This window comes from Hemiscyllium ocellatum, chromosome 48 (assembly GCF_020745735.1).
Source record: "Hemiscyllium ocellatum isolate sHemOce1 chromosome 48, sHemOce1.pat.X.cur, whole genome shotgun sequence".
Lineage (NCBI taxonomy): Eukaryota > Metazoa > Chordata > Chondrichthyes > Orectolobiformes > Hemiscylliidae > Hemiscyllium > Hemiscyllium ocellatum.
This window is the reverse complement of record NC_083448.1, coordinates 13,221,919-13,244,560: the sequence shown is the minus strand read 5'-3', so window position 1 is coordinate 13,244,560 and position 22,642 is coordinate 13,221,919. Positions and strand designations below refer to the sequence as shown.

Genomic DNA, 22,642 nt, shown 5'->3' with positions numbered 1-22,642 from the left:
TCAGACAATCTTTAATATCAGGAATACTTAGGTAATCAGGAATCTGAACATGCATTGGGTAGCACTGGTGGCCCAACCTTGAGGATGTGGTACAGAGAGAACAACATGAGAACATAACTTCATCCTCATTTTTTATTCAAATCATTCAGAACCTCATGGCCAAATAAAAAGATATGCACTTTGAGAGCAACAAATTCATACAAACGGCAATAAGCGAAGAACTGTTAGCTCATATTAGCTGGCATTTATTTTACCTTTCACAAATGTATATCAGGTTATTTTGTCTTCTTCCACACATCCATACCCGTCACTCACACGTAAAATGAAATACCCCATGAGGTTTTTGTCAGCCTCGAACCAAGATGTAAATTCAGCAACCTCTTAATTTTGCTGCTCCGTTCCAAATATTTTACATTTAGTGTAGAATCTGCCATCGTTTAACCCAAATTAGTGACTGCATACAAAGGTGGGAAAGCATGATCAGCAACATATTTCTCCGAGGGTATTAAAAACAAACCACGTTATGTATTCATGTCATGCTCACCAAAAATGTTAGCATTACTGTAGTGATCAATAGCAGAATTCCTCCCCTCAATTTCAGTGTCCCACCTTAACCATGACCATCTCATGGGCATTTCTTTTCCAAAAAACATTACTTTTGGTAAGCACTTCAGCACAAGCCAAGAATCAAATCTGACTCACGATAACAAGCAGTGTCTCAGCAACCAAGAAACTGGACAAGAAAAACAGTTCTGAAACCGAAAACCTGAGGATGCTCAACATTGAAAACAAAAAGCACTTAGAGAAGTACTCAGATCTACCCGCCCGTGTTGAAACCACTCAGGGCAGGAGAGTAGGCCCACGTGGAAAGCTTATCCAATGGCAGCTCAATGGCTACATTATTTAGCCACCATGCTGCTTTTTTGTAGTTCAATGCAGTGTTTGAAGCCCAAGAACGGTGCTGAGAATGTTCCATGGTTTCCCATTCATTCCCCTAATCTGCACGAGTGCTCTGGGCACTGTCATACTTGACTTGACCTTTTAAATTTCTCCATCAAGCTTTACTCCAAGTGGAATTCCAGACATGAGACACCACTTTAACACGCCTTCACAAAAAAAAACTTCTTTATAACAGCAATAAATGATCAGTGAACCTTGATCGAAAATAATCTCAAATAAAACCTCAAATCAACTGTCAATTTCAGTTCTATCAAGGCACACCTTGTATAATTTGGCAATTGACTGACAGATCATTATCTCAGCACAATTTTTATTCTCGTGTTTTGAGGGCAACCATGTTAGAAGACTGTACTTCTTTCGAGTATCTTACACAACTTCAAGATGCCCCTATGTGCATCGTACCCCAAGAAGTACACTTGTTTCAAGTGCAGTCACTCTCCTGCAGTAGCTGTGCACCACAAGGTCATAAAAACAATAATCAAATGTAGGACTACATAATTTGTTTAGAGATGTTGTTTCAACGAAGTGTTCAGCCACAGCAGTGATGTCAGATCGTGATATTTACTGCTCACAATCTATCTTCGTTTATTGCATTTGCACAGGTCAGAAATGACTTGTAATCTTCCATGAGTGTTACACTTCTTCAAGGAAACAATACTGGAGGTAATCTAGATTGTTAACTGGAATGAGCAACTTATAATAAAGCTTGGAAATACGGCTGAATTTGTTTCCACAGACAACTGAGGAATAACTTCATTGATGTATATATCATTCTCAATGTTCTGTGAATTTGGAAAGGAGTTCCCTCTTGGGAATCAGTGAACAATTAAGGGACAGTGTTCTGCAACTAAATGAATACCCTTTTAAGTCAGGGATGCAAAGACATTTGGTCTCCCAGAGGCTTGCGTAATTTTGGAACCCACTGCCTCAGAAGGTGGGTCATTACATCTTTTTCAGGTTGAGGTAAGCTTCAGCAAGTGAACCACAGGTTATCTGGGTCGCTAAGAATACAAAATTCAAAATACAAACCAATCAGCCATTTTGTTCATGCATGACAGAGCAGCCTTGAAGGGCTGAATAGCTCATTTCTGCTCCTAATTTTGTATCGTTTCAACTATCAACTGGAATGCATTAGCCGATTGAATACAGTCTCAAAGATTGGAGACGGTCAGGAACCAGTGGTATGCCACAAATATAAATTCTGGAACCATGACATTTATATTAATGATTTGGATTTGGACATAAGAGGTATGATTACTAAGTTTGCACATGAAAGCAGAATAGGAGGTGTTGCAGACAGTGAAAATGATGACCTCAGAATGCAATGTGACCATGAACATATGGGCCGATGGGCTGACGAGTAGCTAATGGAGTTTAAATTAGCTAAATGTGAGGTGTTGCATTTTGATACAGCAAACATGGACAGGATCTGCACCATCATTGGCAGGGCCCTGGGCCAGAGTTGCTGAGCAATTGTGTAGTTTCTTCTTGGTCGAGGCACAGATTAACGGGGTGGTCAAGGCATTTTGCTATGCTTGCCTTCATCAGTCAGTGCATGGAGTATGGGACTTGTGAGGTCACGTTGCGGCGAGACAGGACATTGGTGAGGCCACTTTTGGAATACTGCCTTTCTGGTCACCCTTTTACAAGAAGAATGTTTCTGAACTTAATAGGATCCAATAAAGATACACAAGGACATTGCCAGGACTGGAGCATTTGAGTTCTCAGGAGGGCTGGATAGGGAGGGGTTACTTTTCCCTACAGTGTCTGAAGTTGAGGAGTGACCTTATAGAGACTGAGAAAATCATGAGGAGCAGGGATAGGATGAATAGCTAAGTCTTTTCCCAGGGTGGGGAGAGACCAAACTACTTGGGCACAGGTTTACTGCGAGACGAGCACAATTTAATAGGGACCTCGGACAACTACTTCACACAGAGGGTGGTGCATATGTGGAATGAGCTGCCAAAGCATGTGGTAGAGGTGGATACAATTACAACACTGAAAATCTATCTGGATGGGTATATGAAGAGGAAGGGTTTAGAGGTATATGGGCAAAATGCTGGGAAATGGAACCAGATTCATTTAGGATATCTGGTCGTCATGAACAAATTAGACTGACAGGTCCATTTCAGTAATAAGCCACTCTACGACTGTGTGGTGTTGTACCCTGCAAATGTAAATCTTCAGCAGAGAAAGGGAAGTGCCAACTAAGCAACAAACACCTAACAGGCAATAGTAATGTAATTAATTCCCACTGCCAAAACATGTACAAGGACAAACTAGCCATTTGATTGCAACTTTCAAAGCTGATTTTACTCTTGGCCATTCACTTATTCAGGATCAGGCCATGGCATGTAATCACTGATTCTTTGATACTGACTGTTCAACAGAGTCTGTCAGGCTTGCCAGAAAGTCTCAATTCTGAGCCCCACCTTAGGTTCACTGATCTTAGGCAGAACAAAAAAGTACTGTTTGTCATTATTGATCTGTCATCAGTGACCCCCAAGAGTAAAGATAGATATCCATTTAATGCCCATCGATACTCACCATACAGGATCACAAAGACTCAACCTCTGGGCAAGAGGCAACGTAGTGGTACCAGTACTGAAACTACACCTCAAATAAGTGCCTTCAAGGAGAAAACTGCAAACAAAAACTCCAAGTTATCATTTAAATTACTAGCAAAATGAGACATTCATTCTAAAGGTTGACAATAAGTAACTTTTTTTATATTAGTTTCACACTTACCTCAATTTTAATGCTGCATTTGTCCAGTGGTTACTTTTCAACACTTCAACAGGGCTTGAGATCTAATTTTAGACTAACTTGAAAATAGTTCCTAAAGGATACTGGGAACAGAAACAAAAAAAGCAGATGCAGGGGGTTGACCAATCAGGAAGGATTGAACTTGTATCATGCAAGCAGACAATAATACCCCGGCTTTTAGAGGCACACATTTGGTGCCAAGCTTTTACGGTATTCCATAAGGTGCTACTGAAGCTGAACCAACACCAACCATGTGATGTACCAAATACTTGCAACGCATTCAGCCATACCTAATAGACACTCATTTCATTTAAATTCCCCAGTGAAAGCGAGTCATCCAGTAGACAAAACGGAGATCAAGTTCCCTTTCTACAGTGACTGACAAGTCAAGTCCCGCTGCAGACATAGCTGATTTAAGAGTAATAGAAGAGGAAGAAACTACTTTAGTGCCCTAACAAAAAAAATTACATAACTGCTTTCAGAACATGTTGTGCTGTCTGAGGTTTGTTAAATATTGGGATGGTTGGCATTCTGATAGTGTGTCAACTTGTATTTGAAAGATTGCAATTTGAACCAGCATCCACAGATCAATCAGGCATGGTGACAAAAATAAACAAAAAGTCCTAACGCTGAAGTTAGCATTTAGTTTGGATTAACACAAATCCTCCAACATTGTATTGCACAAGTCTGTTTCATTCCAACTCATCTTGCTATCTTGTACTTCTCAAAAGACTTTTAAAATGTAAATGCCATGAGAATAGTAATTTTTCTAATTTTGAAACATCAGTGCTAATAAAATTTATGATCGGAGTTAGTTTTGTCCAAAACTGTATTCAAACACATTCTGTGCAATCCAAATGTAGTATTTGACTGTACAATTTAATTTTAAAAGCCCAATCACCTCATTGGACACACAAGTTAGGCTGAAATTTTACTTTTGAATTCAGCATATCTAAAAACCTCTGGGCAAAACAGATCAAAATTGGCTGAGCAGTTTGCCTCAGAGAGCCTAAATTCATCCCAAGTAACTAAATGTTTAATACTTCTCTTTCAGAGATCAATGAGCTCTTCTTGCCAGGGTGCAGATAGAAAGCTTGTTTCCTCTTGTGAACAAATTATAAATGAGGAATGCACAAAACTTATGAGTGGTCCATTTAAGATAGACAAGGTCTTGAGTTTTGCAAACACTCTTCCTCAATAGGGGGCTGAAGGAGACACAAAGATTTTTTTAAGGCAAACATAGTTTTTTGATAGGCAAAGGTTATTGTAGTCAGCAGACACATGAATTAATCAGATCAATCATCACCTCACTGAATTATGGAGCAGGCTCAATCAACCAAGTGGTCTATCGCTGCCTCTGATCAAGACATTTAATTGATGTTTATAATTTTTGTGGAAAGGTGCCTTCATTCTTTGTCTTGACACCAAAATGTTACCCTCACTAACCACTAAGGGTATTTCCATTCGGCATCCCAAGTTTTCAAAATTCCGACTGCCTCTGGATCGTGACCATCAGGGAATAAAAAGAAAATCCATCTAAGAGTTTGCTGTGTTCCAGCATCACTGACACAAATACTCAGCATACGAGCAGGACAGCCTTCTGACAGCACAAGTAGCGACCAACCAATCTATTCAACATGAGGAACGCTTCCCAATGATGGGCACAAATCTGCAGAGCTGTGACACTATATGCTTTGCGTTGAATCAAATGGCCTGAGCCAGTGTGGCAGTTCAGAAGTCATTTACCTCTGTTGACCAATTTGAGTGTGGAAAACATACGAGGGAGCCTTGTGTGTTTCATTATTAAAACCAGTTGGTGAAGGAAAGCTAGGATAAAATCAATGCTGTCCAGTGGTGTCACAACCTAGGTGAGGTGAGGCCCGAGGATGAGCTAAATTCCCACGTAGTGTCATTCTGCATTACCCATCAGAGAAGTGTTTTCTAACATAATGAAATGCATTGAAATTGACTATGATGCAGAATCAACATCAAAATTAAGTTACGGCAATGGCTGAAAAACACTACTTAACGACACGGAACCATTTCGGGTCTGCAAAGCAACAGCAAGAATCTCTCAGTTCCAGTACATGTTTTGGACTTCTTGTTCTTTAAAATTTGAGAACTGGATCAATTAACTGTCTGATTTTCATGATCAAATATGATCATGGAAATGGTTCAAGATAGCAACACGAAGAAGTGTTTGATTTTATTTTTCCACAGGTGACTGTCGTATTAATTTCCTTTCTTGCTCACCTCGTGACAAGTGCACAAACACTCAATTCATAGGTTTCAAGAGCTCAGAGCTGATCACCATATTACACAGCAGTTTCACTTCAGCTCTGACGGAAACTGCATAGATCAAAATGAGCCATAACAATGGATTGGACTTCTGACTCCAAAAAAAAATACAACATCCCCCCGAGCTTCTCACTACTTTTGGATCCCAAACTCAGTCTCGTCAACCAGGTTGACCAGGAATGTTTTCTCAAGGAGAAATGGTAATAAAATTCCATAAACTCAGAGTTATCGAGCAAAATTCAGAGGTTCAAATCAACCCACTTAAGTGGTGTACATGACAACTACAGGAAACCAAAGTAAGTAAAAGAATAAAACAAATATGGACTTCATTAAGTCCACTGCAGCCCCGTTGAAAATGCACAAGTTTATTAACACCGAGTAAAAAATACTTAAGTTTCAGATTCCAGCACAAACATCAGTAAAACTTACCGGTGTTAGACACATTCTTTAATGCATTCATTTAAAATAATAGTACATGGGTTTAACAGTTTACACATCATTTCAAAAAAGAAAAAGCACCAAATAAAGGAGCTATTTTTTATCATTTTTATTCAGTAGGTTTCTCTTGCGCCAGAAATGGCAAGGGCAGCAATATTACAGTTGGTTGTTAAAACATCTGTATGCAACAATAACCACCTGACTCACTGACCCAACTCTGACCTGCTCATGTCCTTTACACTCCAACAGGGCCAGGAGGAGTCTGTGAGGTCAGAGGAGGAATGTCACAAGCGTTAACAACAAGCTGTCTGTCGATAAAAAGAGGAGCGGGGAGGGGGGAAAAGAGAACATTACAGTAATCAGGGTACACAGTAAAACATAGCCATATCATGACTGAAGGACTTCTTCTTCAAGACCTCACCACAATGGAAGGCAAAGGAGTGGATTAAATGAAGGTCTGATGCAGTAAAATGCTAATGTAGTGGCCCATAATTTGTAATGAAGAGACAACCTCCCTCCCTGCCAAATGACGAGCGAACATGACCTGAATTTTGAGTGGGGTAGGAGACAGGAGCAAAAGAAACTTGGATAATGTGACTGGTGTGCGTTATAAATGGCACTGATTCAAGAGAGGAGCTGGGGAGGGGGCCGGTTTGGGCCTCTCTCTTACAAGATATAAAGGCTACGCTATCTTAACTAGGCAGGAATTGGATTCTTGCTTCACTGCACTTGTTTTAATTCACTTTGTCCTGGAATATATACAGATTGTTGGTTGTGGCTACGGCAATGATGTTGTCCTTAGGATGCCAAGCTGTGTGCAGGATCTTCTTGTTGAAGTCCAGACTATCAACACTAATCTCGTCCTTCTTCCTCTTGCCTCCTGAGCACACCCTGCGTGGCTTCAGGATAGCCCGTGGTTTGCTGTTCTCTCTTGAGGCCTCTAGCGTAATGTCCCGTTTTGTGTTTCTGTCGAACATTCTGAAAAAATTGTTGTACGACCCAGTCATGACAACACTAAAAGAGTTAGAAAAGAAAACAGCTATGAGCAAGTGAACAGGCATTTTAATAACTCTAAACACAAGATGCTGACACATTCTGAAATGTTTCCTTGGCACCTTGGTACAATACTGTACATGACACTACTGGACATTTTCATTCTTGCAGTTTTGTTCAGTTCCTTCAAAGCAAATTTCAGCAACCTCATCAAGGTCATTTTGGGTTTCATCAGTGGGCAGGCAATGACTGCACTACTTTCAGCTCCCTCCCATCCTCTTTGCCCCCTACCCACCTCCACCCCCAACAAGGCTGGGTTATCAATTATGTTCCATACAAAAAAAGACCTGTGAGACTACGAAGGAGCCAAAAGTACTGACTAACTGTTCTTACATGGCAAAATACACAAGACCCAAACATGTATTGCACAAACTGGTGCTGAACACTGGTTCAAACTGTACCTGCAAGACATGCATAAAGAAATCATCTGTGCCATGATACCGTACAGAGGCCACACAGTGTTAGCAGCAATAAGGACTGAACCAGAGGAAAATTAACAGTTGAAGATGTCATTGTAGAAGAATCAGCTGTACCTATCACAACCATTCCAACAACATTCGAACTTGTCAAAAATACAGTCGTTTTCATATAGCGAGCAGAGTTTGCTTCGGAGGTATTCGTGCACCTGTAAGAGTGAACAGTCAATTAGTACTGACACAGATAAGATGCACTCAGTGAAGAGGCAAACTGAGGGTACAACCAAGACAAAGCTATTTATGTGAACAACAATAGTGTTGTTTAAAACTTCAAACATGAGGTTGATTTGGTGCAAGTGACAAAGCCAAGCATCAAATTTAGAAATGAATTGTTTTTCCATGACAAGTTAGATGCATTAGCAGAAACACCACAACCATTCTTTGTGCAAGCTTTCTGCTTTTGTGATACATGGTTGCTCAGTCAAGATCATCTGGTTTCTTTTGTTCTTCAAAGCTACAGCTGAAAACTGCTCTCCACTTGTCAGAATTCCACTGCAACATCCAAATCAGTCAGTTAAATTTGGACATTGCCAATAAGTGGCAATTAACCTCTCCAATTCAGCACTTGTCTCTGACTGAAATTCCGGCTTCTTTCATCACCATACAATGAGAGCCTTGTGTGAGTACCAGCATGGAGACTCCAGCACTTCAAGCCAGCAGCTCATGCAGAATTACAAGCATGCAGTAGATGCTGGCCTTCCCAGTGATGCTCTCATCCCATGAATAAATCATTGAAACCAAGTTATTTCAGTATCATCATTTCAATCCCACACTGTGCTTCCTATTGCTCAAATTTAAGTACGGAAAAAAAACACAACTAATGTGAGGCAAACAGAGGAAAAAAAAGCAGTGTGATGGAACAGATACATTAATATCACAGGTACGTAAACAGCACAAGTGGTGGACCCAATCTTTATAAGAATAAGTCCCAAACCTCAGGTTCAGGGCTGGGACAAGGCAATAGATTATATTGAAGGGCTTATGCTCGAAACGTCGAATTCTCTATTCCTGAGATGCTGCCTAACCTGCTGTGCTTTGACCAGCAACACATTTGCAGCTGTGATCTCCAGCATCTGCAGACCTCATTTTTTACATTACAATAGATTATATTGATAATGCTTCGATTAGATTAGATTCCCTACAGGATGGAAACAGGGCCTTTGGCTCAACAAGTGCACACCAACTCTCCAAAGAAAAACTCACCCAGACCCATTCCCCAATCCTACATTTACACCTGACTAATGTACCTAACCCTTTGGGCAATTTAGCCTGACTTGCACATCTTTGGATTATGGGAGAAAACTGGAGAGCCCGGAGGAAAACTACACAGACACGGGAATAATGTGCAAACTCCACACAGATAGTCTGAGGATGGAATTGAGCCCAGGTCCCTGCTGCTATGAGGCAGCAGTGCTAACCACTGAGCCACGATGCCGCCCAGATCTCTACAAGAATCTGACACATTGACAAGAGAATACGATCTTCACGCACAACAGTGTTACTGTCAGTTTTATCTATCCAATACCACCATAATATTCTTTGGTCCTACAGGGTTTCAACGTGTAGGCAAGTCAAGTTGCATTTGAAAGTGAACCTGGTTGAGTTGGTACTATCCTCACCTGAGCCAGAATAATTAATTTAGTTACACTACAATTTCAGAAGCAACCATCTTCACCTAAGATTACCTCGTACTGTGATGCCTAGGTGACACCACTGAGAAAAACTGGGCAGGCATGAGAAATGATACTGGACAAGGGAGTACGTTATTCATTTATGAGACTCAGTTTAACTTGCAATTGCATAAACCAGATTCAGCACGACCAGAACTGAGCAATGAAGATTTGATCCAACTATTTGGCACAACAGAGGTGAAATTGGAAACGGTTTCTGCTAGTTGGTTAGGCTTGCATAAAATTAGAACTGGATCCTTTTGGAATGAAACTAGGCAACTCACATACAAAGAACGATCCAAGTTGAGAATTCTCTTCTAAACATAGCAGTTGATATTGTATGAATTGTAACTTTGAGATAATTGGATTTTCATTACTCTAAAGGCATTACAGCATCTGGCACTAAGGAACCAATGCAAATCAGCCATTGTCTCATTTAATGGCTGAACAAGTTTGTGGGGTAAATTCTGTTTTTATGTGTGTGTGGTTGGTTCATGTAATTAATGTACAGCAATTTTTCTGGAATTTTATTTCTTAGAAAACATGAGGAGCATTCTAGTTGTATGCTCTGTGCAAAACAGATCCACCGTAAGGCAATGTATGGTGCGCATGTTTATAATCCCAGCTTTTGGACATCACCCAAACATGGAGGAGACCTTGTGGTGCAGTGACAGAATCCCTACTTATGAGTCAGTTGGCTTGGCTCAAGTCCCACTTCTTCTACAGATGTGTAATATCTATGAACTGGTTGATTAGAAATTAAAAAGTCATCCCAGAGTGAATTACAATAATCAATGCCCACATGTTGAACATCAAGTTTAAAAATAAGCTGCTGAGCAGCCACACTGTATTTGCACCATCAAGTGTACTTCACTGTCCACCATTCACCTAAGGGTGCCTTTGTGCAGCATAGGTCAAGATATGTCAGCCTGCATTTCACATCAAGAGGATGCAGAACTGAAGGCACACATATTTGTGAACAAAGATAAACAACTCTCTTTCAGGTTCTGCACTCACTTTGAACAATTTCTCCAGCAATCAGATTTGCAGAATCAAGTGGCCTGAATGCGTCATAAGCTGACAGTTTCATTTGGTGGTTGGATATCCATGAAAAACAATCACGTTATTTTTGCAAGTACTTGTGTTCTGATGCACTGTTAATGCACCCAAGTCACTTCTAACTTGTGCTGCATCTGACCTGCCAATGTTAGACACAGGACATGTGGTGTATTTAGTTTCTGTGGCATCAATGATTCGCACCTTGGTAATAACAAAATAAGAAGCATGCCTTGACTATTTGCATTTCATGACCACTGGATAACTCAAAAGCATGTGACACCACTGAGTATTTTTAGCAGCGTAATCACCATTGTACTATAGGAAAGACAGCAGCCACGTGTTCAATGAACTCCCACAAGTCACAATGAGATAGGAAACAGACGATCAGTTCTTTTGTAACCTTGATGAGGGACGCACAGTGAACTAGCTATCAATAATTTATTGGGTATTGTGCTGTGGGATCTCTTAGGTCTAACTTCAACAGGTATCTTGGGATTCAGTCTAACTTGCAGTTTAAAATATGACACCCCTCAACACTACAGCACTCCCTCAGTCCTTTGCCTGACTTCCATATTTTCCCTCGAGCCCTGAACTCAGGCTGGACCTGTAAACTAATGATTAAGATGCAACAAACTGAACCACAGCTGATAACAGCATATACGAATAAACAACATCATAATCTCTCAGGAAATGCACATGAAACAAAGTGATAGGACCCAGTGTACCTGGTATGTCTCCACAGGTCTGCTTTCCATATTTAAATCCCAGATTTTAACCGATAGGTAATCTCGCGTCATCATGTAGCGACCACTGTGACTGAATTTGACATCTGATATTGAAGAAATTATTTCTGAGAAAAAGGATCTGTTACTGGGATCTTCAGGTTCTTCAAACACTGTGGATCGAAATCAAAAGTTGGGATGTGAACAGATCAAATTAACCCTTCCATTCCTGTTCCATTTGTCCATATTGAACAAAATTTTGCCCTGGTTCTACTAGATATTCAGCATTACGTTTTCAGCAGAATTATGTTCAACTCCTATGATGGGCACACTGTTTTTGCAAGTAACTACAATCCAAGTTAAGCAAGCAGAAAAACGAAGCCAGTTCCGAAGAAGGGTCACTACTGGACCAGAAATGTTAAGTCTTATTTTTCTCCACAGCTGCTGCCAGACCTGCTGAATTTTTCGAGCAATTTCTGTTACCATTTCCGATTTCCAGCATCCACAATTCGCTTCACTTTTTAATGAAGCCATAAACCCTGGTCAAAATACTGACGACTAAAACCACAGAATTGTTTTAGATAATTTGCAAACATTCATAATTATATGATGCTGTCGTACTCCAGGTGAATAACTTGTTCCATTCCATCATTGTGAAATGATCATTGCATTTTTCCAAGTGCCGATATTGTAGTCACGCAAATTAACACAAAAATATATTTTGATGAGTAAATAATCAATCAGTATGGAATAATCAAGATCAAACGGGTCACATGTTTGAAGAATTGAGAAACAAAGGGTACCAATTTCAGATGATGACACATAAGGATGAGTGCAGAAAAATCCTTGTGATGCATCAAGCGATTAGGATCTGAAATGCACCATGGCTTATTTAGAAAGGTTCAACCATGGCTTTTAAAAGAAAATTCAATATGCACCTGCAAAAAAAAACTGCAGAGCTAAAATGACAAATGCGAAAACATGGAATTCACATGGAATCCAAGGGAGCCTGCACAGAGAAAAAAGGTCGAAGGTCCTATAATCATCCCAAGATAGCATATCACTTCCATCAGGTCAGATTTCTCTCAGTGTACCATTCATACACAACAATCTCGGATTTCTCTGAGAAGTAAAACTGTACAAGAGCAAATTCATCCAGAACAAAGATGGGATGGAGCAAGTTTGCGATGGGCAAAGAGATTTTAAGGATTTGCTGAACAGAAAGGGACTTGGCGAGATGGCAGTGTTCACAGGCATTTGAGTGGAATGAATCCCCATCGATCACCAAGCACAGAAAACATAACCATTTGTCGGTGGCCTCAATGAAGGACACAAAGCTAAGGGAGTGCAGAATGATGATTTTAACACTTGGGACATCGTGGGGCCAAGGTATCAAAGGGTATGAGAAGGAAACAGGAACAGGTTTGAGCTGAATGCTCAGCTGTAATCATATTGAACAGAGGGCTTGATGGGCTGAACAGCCTCCTCCAATGTTTCCATGACAGAAATAGATAAATGCATTGGTTTGGGGATAGAGACAGTGGGAAGCTTGGTATGATTACAAGTTTGAAGATAACGAAACACAGGACGTGAAGCTCCAACAATGTTGTGTCACTGTGCAGAAATCAAACTCAGGACCTTCAACACTGCAAACTCAAGCAGTGTATGTTACACACAGCCATCAAGGAGGCCTCAAGTAATGTCATGTAATGCACAAAATAACCATGCACTTAACAGCAAAAAAACAATTTGGTGCCTGTCAGGCCCATGAATAGCTAGTCAGATTCCAACCACTCCTTGCAAACAGTCTGCTTAAATCATAGTGGTTACCAAAAAATTACGGTTTGATGCTGCTAGCTTGCGATTTAAATACTTCAGTCTGATTGGTGCGAATGGAGCATTTGCGAAACACAATTCACAGAAGCATAAAGGTCGGAGTAAGAGACTTACATTTGGCATGCTTGTCACACAGGGCAGCTGCTCGCATGTCACACAGTCGAATGGTTCCCTTGCTACTGCTGTATACAAATGTGTTGCACTGATTAGGGTGGAACTCCGCTGCTGTAATCACCTCAGTCAGCTCCTCCATGTTAGCAGGCTTGATATCTACAATATCTGAGACACAGGTCATCAAGGACAATACGCAAATTCTCAAATAGTCAAAACAACTTAAGACTGAGATAAGAAGGAAACTCTTTTCTCGGAGAGTTGAAAGTCTTGGCAACAACTTGCCTCACAGGGCTGTTAGAATCAAGGGTTACAGGGAAAGGGCAATCAAGTGCATGGTCTTGCTTGCATTTCTTATGGTTGAACATTAACCTGGCTGAAAAGTTGGAAAAGGTGCCTACAACTCAAGCATTTTAAATTACAGCTCAAAATAAAAAAATCCCTCTGGTTTCAAAGCAAGACAGAGTATGCACAAAAAAGCCTTCAGGTTAAAAGTTTATCAGTGTTACGGGTCATAATGGCAATTAATTTACATTTTTCAGCCAAAGACCATCAACCGTATCCTAGCCACCTTTGCAGACTTATTCTACCCACTAACAATGTGTAGCCAAAGAATCAGGTATTTACATTTCCAACAACTAAATACATCCAAGTTTCAAATGTCTGTCAAGGCCAGCCTGTTCTCACCATAGTACACCAAGCAGAACAATGGGATAGCCTTCGTCAACTGGGTGCAACGTCTTTTCATGGCCTGTTACCAGGATCAAATCTTATGCAGGCACAAGTAAATTGCTTCCAACTGCATTTCCAAAACCAACACTGCCCTGTATTCACAAAAGACTGACTCATTCTGTGCTGCCCATCCCAGGACACATGCATACTTCAACTGATATACCACTCACCCTTCTAAGCTCAACATTGAAGTTTCCACCCATAAATACATCACTCCACAACAGCTCCAACTGACTGTATCATCAAAGCAAATGCTCTGCCACAAAGGGTGTGTCATGATTCAGCCGATTGTGGCCTGCTCAGGCAGGCTACTGCTGTGTAACTTGCTACGCAAGAAAGCAAGAGTACGTCGTCTGTGACTCAATTGCCCGACTTGACTGAATTACTTTGCCAGTGTGGGGAAAATGGGTAGAGACTAATGTTTCAGTTCAGGACTAATGACTCTTCTTTTAAAATCAACTAATTGTACACTATAATCACATGGAAAACCCAGTTGGCCAAGTAAATGGAAAGGACCCATTTTGAAGTGAGCAAAACATAACATTATAGTTTTCTGCTCCATATTAATTCCTACCATAATCCCATTCCAGGGGTTTCAAAACACTTGTATTTCACTAACAATGCAAAGCAATTCATAACTATTCATACATTTGAAACAAACTCAATCAACAGCCAATATGCTCAGCCAACAACCATGCACAGGGATGACAGGACAGCCATAAAATTCTCCCACCTCCAATTATACTCCATCATCGACCTAGCTGTTTCTTTCTACCTCAGCCAGAAGCCAAGTACAAGGAGGGGGAGTGACGAGGGGGCATAGGTTTGAGGTGAAAGGGGGAAAAAAATTCAAAAGGGACCTAAGGGGCAACGTTTTCATGCAAAGAGTAGTGCGTGTATGGTATGAGCTGCCAGAGAAAGTGGTGGAGGCTGGTACAATTACAATATTCAAAGGCATCTGGAGGGTATATAAACAGGAAGGGTTTAGAGGGACATGGGTCAAATGCTGGCAAATAGGACGAGATTAGGTTATGATATCTGGTCAGCATGGACGAGTTGGACTGAAGGGTCTGTTTCCATGATGTACATCTCGATGATTCTAAGTGCCATATTATCAAATATGTCAAGTCAAGCTCAGAACGGAGCACAAGACATTTATGGCCTTCACATTTCAATTCCACACATATACAAACCATTTTTGGAAATAATGTGCTGAACAATCCATTGTACATTAGAGGTCAGGTAGCCATTCATGCTGTCAAAACATACTGGATCCAAAATCAATTCAAGTGCATTTCAGTAAGGATACTAAAACTTCTGTCTGTGATTTCTAAATGCCACAGGTTAATCCTAAGATCATCCGCTGATAAGTAAGTTTCATAGTCACTATTGACTGAAATAGAGTTTATGTGATATGTATGTGCATTAGCAAATATCCTTCGCGGGCTTGCTTCAACCATTAAATCCATTGGTTTGAATACTGGAACCTAGGAACAAGCAGAAACAACATATTCAACTTGGGCCAATATTGAAGCAAATACAGTCCAGCTGAGACACGTCACTGTAAAGCAACTCTTCCAAGTTTTTTTCGAGGAGGAAAAACAGCCAAAATCATCCAGGACATCACTTTTCAAATTAGGTACCAGCAACATAAAAATGAACAAATCCTGGCCATAGCATTGACCAGGTTTTAGATTATGAAGGATTCTAAAAGCAAAAGATTACCCTAGCTTTGGTGAATTACAACTGAAAGGTCATTAACTTACAATCTCACACTTTCTGTACACAAGCAATCACTCAGGTGTGGAATGATATGTCATAGGCAATACTTGCATAAGACAGAGTGGATAAAATAGCAGAAAGGGCAATTTTGAACTGCACAAGTGAAAAATTGACTCAGAAACAAGGGTCTGCCTCTTTCTGTGAAGTAACCTGCAGAAATAAACTGTGAGTGAAACACTAAATACAGACAAGTACAAAGACAAAAAAAAGCCTTGAGGCATTCTCAAAAGCACCAAATACTGAGAACAGAGAAATAATTTTGCCTGAGCTATCAGAAAACCAAAAACCGGCAGAACATAATCGATTTCCTTTAAGTGGAGTGAAGACATGATAAAATTTCATGTTTGTAGTATTCTGACTGCCTGGGACAAAAGCCACTGGTTTCAGAGATTAATAACAACTTGCCCCATGTTCGAATTTTGGGTTTCCAGATTTATTTTACCCCCTTTCAAAAGAAAGGCCATTATTTACTTTTAACTTCACTCATCATAAAGACAAGCACAACACACAAATAATTCTTGTCTGTGTACAAAATAAATTTGCTAAAGTCAAAAATACAGTCTGTACTAAGGACTCACCTTAAGTGTAGTGACTGTGGCAGGGTCCCTGTATCTACCATCCTCTTCTTTCAAGTTATAACCTTCTGGCCGTTTGTCTCTTTCACTAATTTTCCACAACTTTATTGTTTTGTCTGTAAAACAAATTATTCAAGCCATTTATGATTAGTTGACTCAAAATCTAAGTGGGATATTTTAACATATATCTATCTGTGAAAACTAGTCCGCTTATTATTTATTGATCGTCCACAAATTAAGTCATTGCTAGCATAATGCCCGTATGCCAAGAAAATGGACATAGTAAATTATTTGACAGACCAGTTTAAATTCTTTCCTTAAAATGGATGATTGCCATATTTTAAAATGGCTGTGATCGAACCCTGAATGAGCAATTTAACTGCGACAGCAATTGGCACGACAAAAGCAAATGTATCAAAGGCAGAGCCCAACCAACAGAGAATCCGGAGTGATGCCTCTCCCAGCCAGTATGGAATGAGTATGAGAATGGAAACCCACGTGATGAGACTTGGTGCAAATGGTTCCATGGTTAATTACAAAATACACTGCATTCCGAGAAGAAACATAAAACCACCTCATTACCTGCTTGTCTGAAATGGAAGCCTCAGTCACATGAATGGATGTAATTTGTTTCAACTAGCTTCAATTAAACAGCTTTACTTTTGTTTGTTGTTCTGCTTGCAACATGCAAACATTACACACAGAGGCTAAATACCAACTTTTGTTCATATTAACTGTCAAAAAAATTGGATTCCTGGTAAGAAAGCTGTTCTCAAAATGTGAAGTGAACTACTTCACAGCTGTCAAGTTCTACAGCTTTACCAGCAACTAAACAGGTCTGAACTGCAGCAAAGACTAGTGTATAGCCAACTTAACTCTTAAAAGACTGACTGTACTCCTCAACTCATGTTAACCGATGCGAATACCTTGGATTTCAAGTAATTTTAATTTTTTTATTTTGTCTTTCTCAGATGAGTGTGTGTGAACACGTATCCCAAACCACTCCCCTGGGTTTTAAATGCAGTCCTGAAATATTTTGCTGTGGGTCTTTTTTAATTTGTACTTCAATGACAGCGTTGGTAGAAATGCACTATCGCTTATTTTTAAAATGGAAAAGCAAATATGAAAACATAAGACATCTTTATCATGGCAAGACGACAACAACAGGAACATGAAATTCATCTCTCCTTCTTATTCCTGACAACCAGAAACATCAAATAATATTGAACTTAAACATTATAATCACTGCATCACAGCAGGCAATTAAATCAATGCCCCAGCAACACCACAAAAATGCATACAAATTATCTCAAGGTTCACAAGCATCAGATCCAGAAAAAGACTCCAAAGATGTCATCATGCTGAACACAGCAGGAATCATTCTACAGCAAGCAAGCTGTAAGGCTGGCATGATGAATGCCATCTGTATATATCCAAACCCCACTCAAAAGCATTCAGGTAAATGGTCAGTTAATCTGTTTTTATTTTGGCTAACTTTAGACAAGATGGCACAGAGTTGCAATGATCTCCGCAAGATGATTGTGGGCACTGCTTCAACAATCTTAATGGAGTTTAACAGACATCTTGGCTCAAAAAGGGACAGAAATACATGACCCATGTATTACAATGATAGCCACAATCTTATACTCAGTTATGAACACCTCAGATAGTAGTGATTCCACTCCTTGAACTTGCGTCATTTGTTCATTAACATAATACAACAAAAACGGTGTGTCCTCACTGAATTCTGTGGTATTTGACAAAAACCTGGCAGGATTAACTGCACTCTGAATATATAAACTCCAACAAAGGTATAAATTATCCAAGCCAAACTGCTGAAAAGCTCCAAAAGTTTGATTTGCATTCTTCAATACAAACTTGAGGATTGCTTGCATGCTTCAGATGGCAGTACACAGTTTTACTGCTGAGTGAAAGACATTCCAAAAGCTGATGGTGGCAGATTTCTTAAGCAATGGAAAGTCATCAACCAGGTAGCTTCCAACACCCTTATTTTCAATTGTGCTATGGACCAAATACCCTGAAAATAAGATGGTAGCCGAGAGCCTAACTTGTTCTTATTTTAAAGGCAAGCGTCGGGCACTGCATTCCAGATGCAATTTCATTGGTCAAACTATCAGTCTTACCGCTTCAGGTAAAGCTCAGCAGGTCTGGCAGCATCTGTGGTCAGAAATCAGATAACATTTCGGATCAAAGGAAGAGTCACTCGACCCAAAACGTTCAGTCTGATTTCTCTCCAAGATGCTGCTGAATTTTTCCAGCAATTTCTGCTTTTGTTTGTAATTCACAGCATTTGCAGTTCTAGCAGCTTTTACACTTTGTTTATATACTATATCAAATATACAACAAAGATGAAAATGGAATAACTTAACACAATAATAGATGCGCCAATGTAGTAACATCCCATAAACATACCCTTGACAAAGGCAAATTCAGTGAACTCGATTGCCTCACATGCAATCCTCCAGTCCAGGAGGAAAAAGATTAAGAGAAAACTCCGATAGTGTGCGCTGCAGGTCTGATGTACTGCAGCAACTATGACTGAAAAATGAAAACTAAAAAACCTGGTTCTGTGGGAGCTACACCGCAGCCATCCAGGCTGCTTCTATTGTTCTTGAAATAGACTTTAAATAAAACCCCCATGCCCTGACAAGCCACTTACTTTTTTGGATTCAAATTGACAGCTCAGCACCAATGCCCTAAAACACTAAGAAAAATCAGGACAAAATATACCTCTTCAGCCCATAGTATTATCACAAGTGGTGTGACTTATTTGAGGTGCATACAATCCAACGTGCCTTTGCTTAAGATTGCACGGACAGCACTAATGAGGGCAAAACTTGGTGTTTTTCCCCAAATTTAATAAGAGTGACTATGAAATAAGGAAAACTAAAGACCAGGTTTTGTGATTCTCAAAGTTTTCAATCAATTCACAGAAAACTAACTTCAAATCACAACATTAACGAAGCAGACCAGGCTCATGAACAATGCACTGAAGCTCCTCTTTGCACCAACTTCTCAATTCATGGCACAATTATCATGCTAATAAAAAAATTAGCACAAGTGATCCACATACAGTTTTTTTCACTTCACCAAAGTAGATGTGGCAAAGCATAAGCGTATGAAATGAGAATACTGCATATATTCCTTCCCTGCCAATACCTCAGACTCCCTTGCTGCCAGGTAAGCATTGAAAAACAGAGGTTCAGTGCTTCAAAAGCCTATGATGTGCATAAATCACCACAAATTATCTGGCCTTGGGTTAATCGTTCAGAAATCTCACTGACAATCAAGTCGTGAAAACAACGATTTAAAGCAAAATAAGACCCCTCAAATAAGCACGTTAAGCCTCACGCCTCAGCTTGGCTATTGCCTCATAAATGGTGAAATCTAGCGAGGACTCCAACCAACAATGTCAATCTCTGGAAGGGTCCAGGGCTCAATCCTTTTGCATGGTTTGTTACAGGGTCATTGAGCCAGAGTCATACAGCAGAGAACCAGATCCTTCAGTACAACTATTTCATGCTAACTATAATCCCAAATTTATCTAATCCCACCTGTCTTCACTTGGCACATATCCCTCCAAACATGCCTTACTCATGTACTTAGCAACTGCCTTTTAAATGTTCTAACTGTATCTGCATCCTCCATTTCGTCTGCAAGTTCATCGCACACATCAATCACTGGCTGAACAGATTGCCCCTCATCTATTTTATTTTTTAAATCTTTCTCCGCTCACCTTAAAAAATATGTCCCCTTGTCATGAATTCCCACACCATGGGGACAAGATACCTGCCATTCATATTCATCTATACTCCTCATATTTTTATAAACCTTGGTACGGTCACCCCTCAACCTCCTGTTCTCCGGGGACAACCTCCCCAGCCTCTGCTGATGACACACCATTGCTGACAATATTCTGATAACATCTTTTCTGAATGCTGTCCAGCTTAATAATACCCTTCCTCTAAAAGAGAAACCAGAACTGGACACAGTATGCTAAAAGAGGCCTCACCAACACCATGTACAACTCCAATACTCAAAGGTCTGAGCAATAAAGACAAGCGTGTTAAAGTTAGAACTATCCTGACTACACGTTCTGCAAACTCTGAAGAATTATGTACATGAACCCGTAGGTTTTCATTCTACAGTACAACCAAAAGCCCCACTTTTAACTGGATAAGTTATAGAGTCGTTCTTCCAAGTTCTACTGCTAACTTGTTCTAGTGTCGGATTCTTATACAAATTTCTCTCTTTCAAGCTTGTGGTGTAACGTGAATGATTGTTCCAACAATTCCTTAATGCCCTGCATCCATTAGACTCTGGCCATCTCAAATTTCACTTATCATAAGTAGTTCCCCAGTTCCTTGTTTTTTTGGGGTTAGCTATCTGTTTAAAAACTTAGGTTTTCCTGCCATTAACCGCTTTACTTCAAAGTATTACTTCAGCAGGCAAACTTAACTGTCCATTTGTCATGAGTTAGCGGTTATGGAGCAATCATTTTCTCTCTCCGAGGAAACAAATTGTTTATGTCCCTCTTTCCCAGCAGTGGTCAATTCATATGTTGCTTTTAATTCTCTTGTAACAGGTTCTCCTTGCCTGGTGATCTCAAGAAACATGTTAACTCAAAAAAAAAGGAGTTGTTGATGATTGCTTCAAATCACTGGTTATTCAAGTTGTGAAGTTTAGATTTAACCTGCACCAGGTTAAAATTAAGGTGTGACAAAGTAGACTAACTTACCACAAAGAAACAAATAAAATTTTCACTGAATGATAAAATCCACTTAGCAGAAGCTCTTTTCCATAAAAATAAAACTGTTGTGAAGATTAATTATGTGGAATTTTGTGGACTGATACTTCAAAACTATGTAACATGTCAAAAAAGCTCAACAATGCTTTTTTTTGATATATTGTTAAACACTTTTGTCACTTGTGCCCCAATTTAAAAGCAACAATTTCAATAAACTGGCTACATTATTGTCAGAAACCCATCAAACAATTGTGCAAGTTTGTACAAGGTTTTTTCAATGTGTTTCAAGGAGCCGCGATCTGCACTGGAGTTGGATCTGGTGGAGGTGTGACGAGAATAGCAAGGAAAGGTTGGTGGCAGTCAAGCATGATGGCAGTGGTAGTCTACAGCAGCAGAGGATACAGTGTAGTGCGGGGAAGGTGAACCAAAGTTCATTTCCTGACCAAAAACTACCTTGCCAACTGCAGCATTCAACTTCTATTCTTCACCAGTCAACGCTTTATTTCAGCAATGATCCCATAGCAACATGCCAGTTGCAAATGCTTGCCTGCACCCATTACTGTCTAGGTAAGCTGAGGACTTATAAGTAAATTTGAGAAATGCTCGGAGCCATTTAACATTAAAATAATCGGATGTTCTCCACCACACCACACCCCCCACCTCCCCCAAGATTCACTAACATAGTTGTGGGCAATTTCACTTATGTTTTCATAAAAGATCATAACACTCAGGATTGGACTCAAATTTAATGAAAACAAAAGCAGCAAAAACACTCTGTCAAGACTTGGAACAGATTTTAGCCCCCACAAGTGGTTTCCAATTGCCATCCAAATTATTCGAAAGCAAGTGCTCACTGCATTACAGCTCACAAAACATCAGAGTTGTTGTTGAAACAGCAGCCGACGAACAAACCACAAGCATAAAATAATTCAAATCTGGCTTGACAGACCTGATCCATCGATAGTCGGCGAGGAAATTCTCAGCACAACTTATGAAAAGAATCCACATACACCTCGATCAAAGATGTATCATGATGTGGAACAAGTTCACAATAGCCTGAAATGAATTTGAGTTCAATAATGCGATTTGTTCAGTCATAGAACAACTGGTCGTTGTGCTTTTGACTCAACACAGGGCATTTTCGTTTGTTATGCAGTTACCCTCAGATCCAAATTCTCATCAACACCAAAAAGCAAAGAACACAAACAGATGCACGCTCCTGGTCAGAATACGATGAAGATAAACCTTCATGAGCAAATGACTCACTGATGCTGGCTGGGCTCATATGTACACAAGTATAGACAAATAAATGAAAGAAAACAATAAAGTCTTGCCTGTGGAAGTGGACACTATCAAAAGCAACAGACAAAGAAGAAAACAGGAAGAATTTGTTTAC

General features: G+C 39.9%; 1 protein-coding gene across 1 annotated transcript in view; it reads right to left on the bottom strand.

Annotated features, from left to right (window-relative positions):
- Positions 1 to 6,453: 6,453 nt before the first annotated feature.
- The window catches only part of LOC132837028 (serine/threonine-protein phosphatase 2A 55 kDa regulatory subunit B alpha isoform), a 73,263-nt gene continuing 57,074 nt past the window's right edge, over positions 6,454 to 22,642 (bottom strand). The window contains exons 5-10 of the mRNA XM_060856678.1: positions 16,482 to 16,594; positions 15,431 to 15,608; positions 13,393 to 13,557; positions 11,446 to 11,615; positions 8,049 to 8,140; positions 6,454 to 7,476 (exon numbers count right to left, since the gene is read on the bottom strand). Coding sequence (XP_060712661.1) covers positions 7,197 to 7,476; positions 8,049 to 8,140; positions 11,446 to 11,615; positions 13,393 to 13,557; positions 15,431 to 15,608; positions 16,482 to 16,594 — 998 coding nt within the window. The 3' untranslated portion in view covers positions 6,454 to 7,196. The remainder of the gene's footprint in view (positions 7,477 to 8,048; positions 8,141 to 11,445; positions 11,616 to 13,392; positions 13,558 to 15,430; positions 15,609 to 16,481; positions 16,595 to 22,642) is intronic.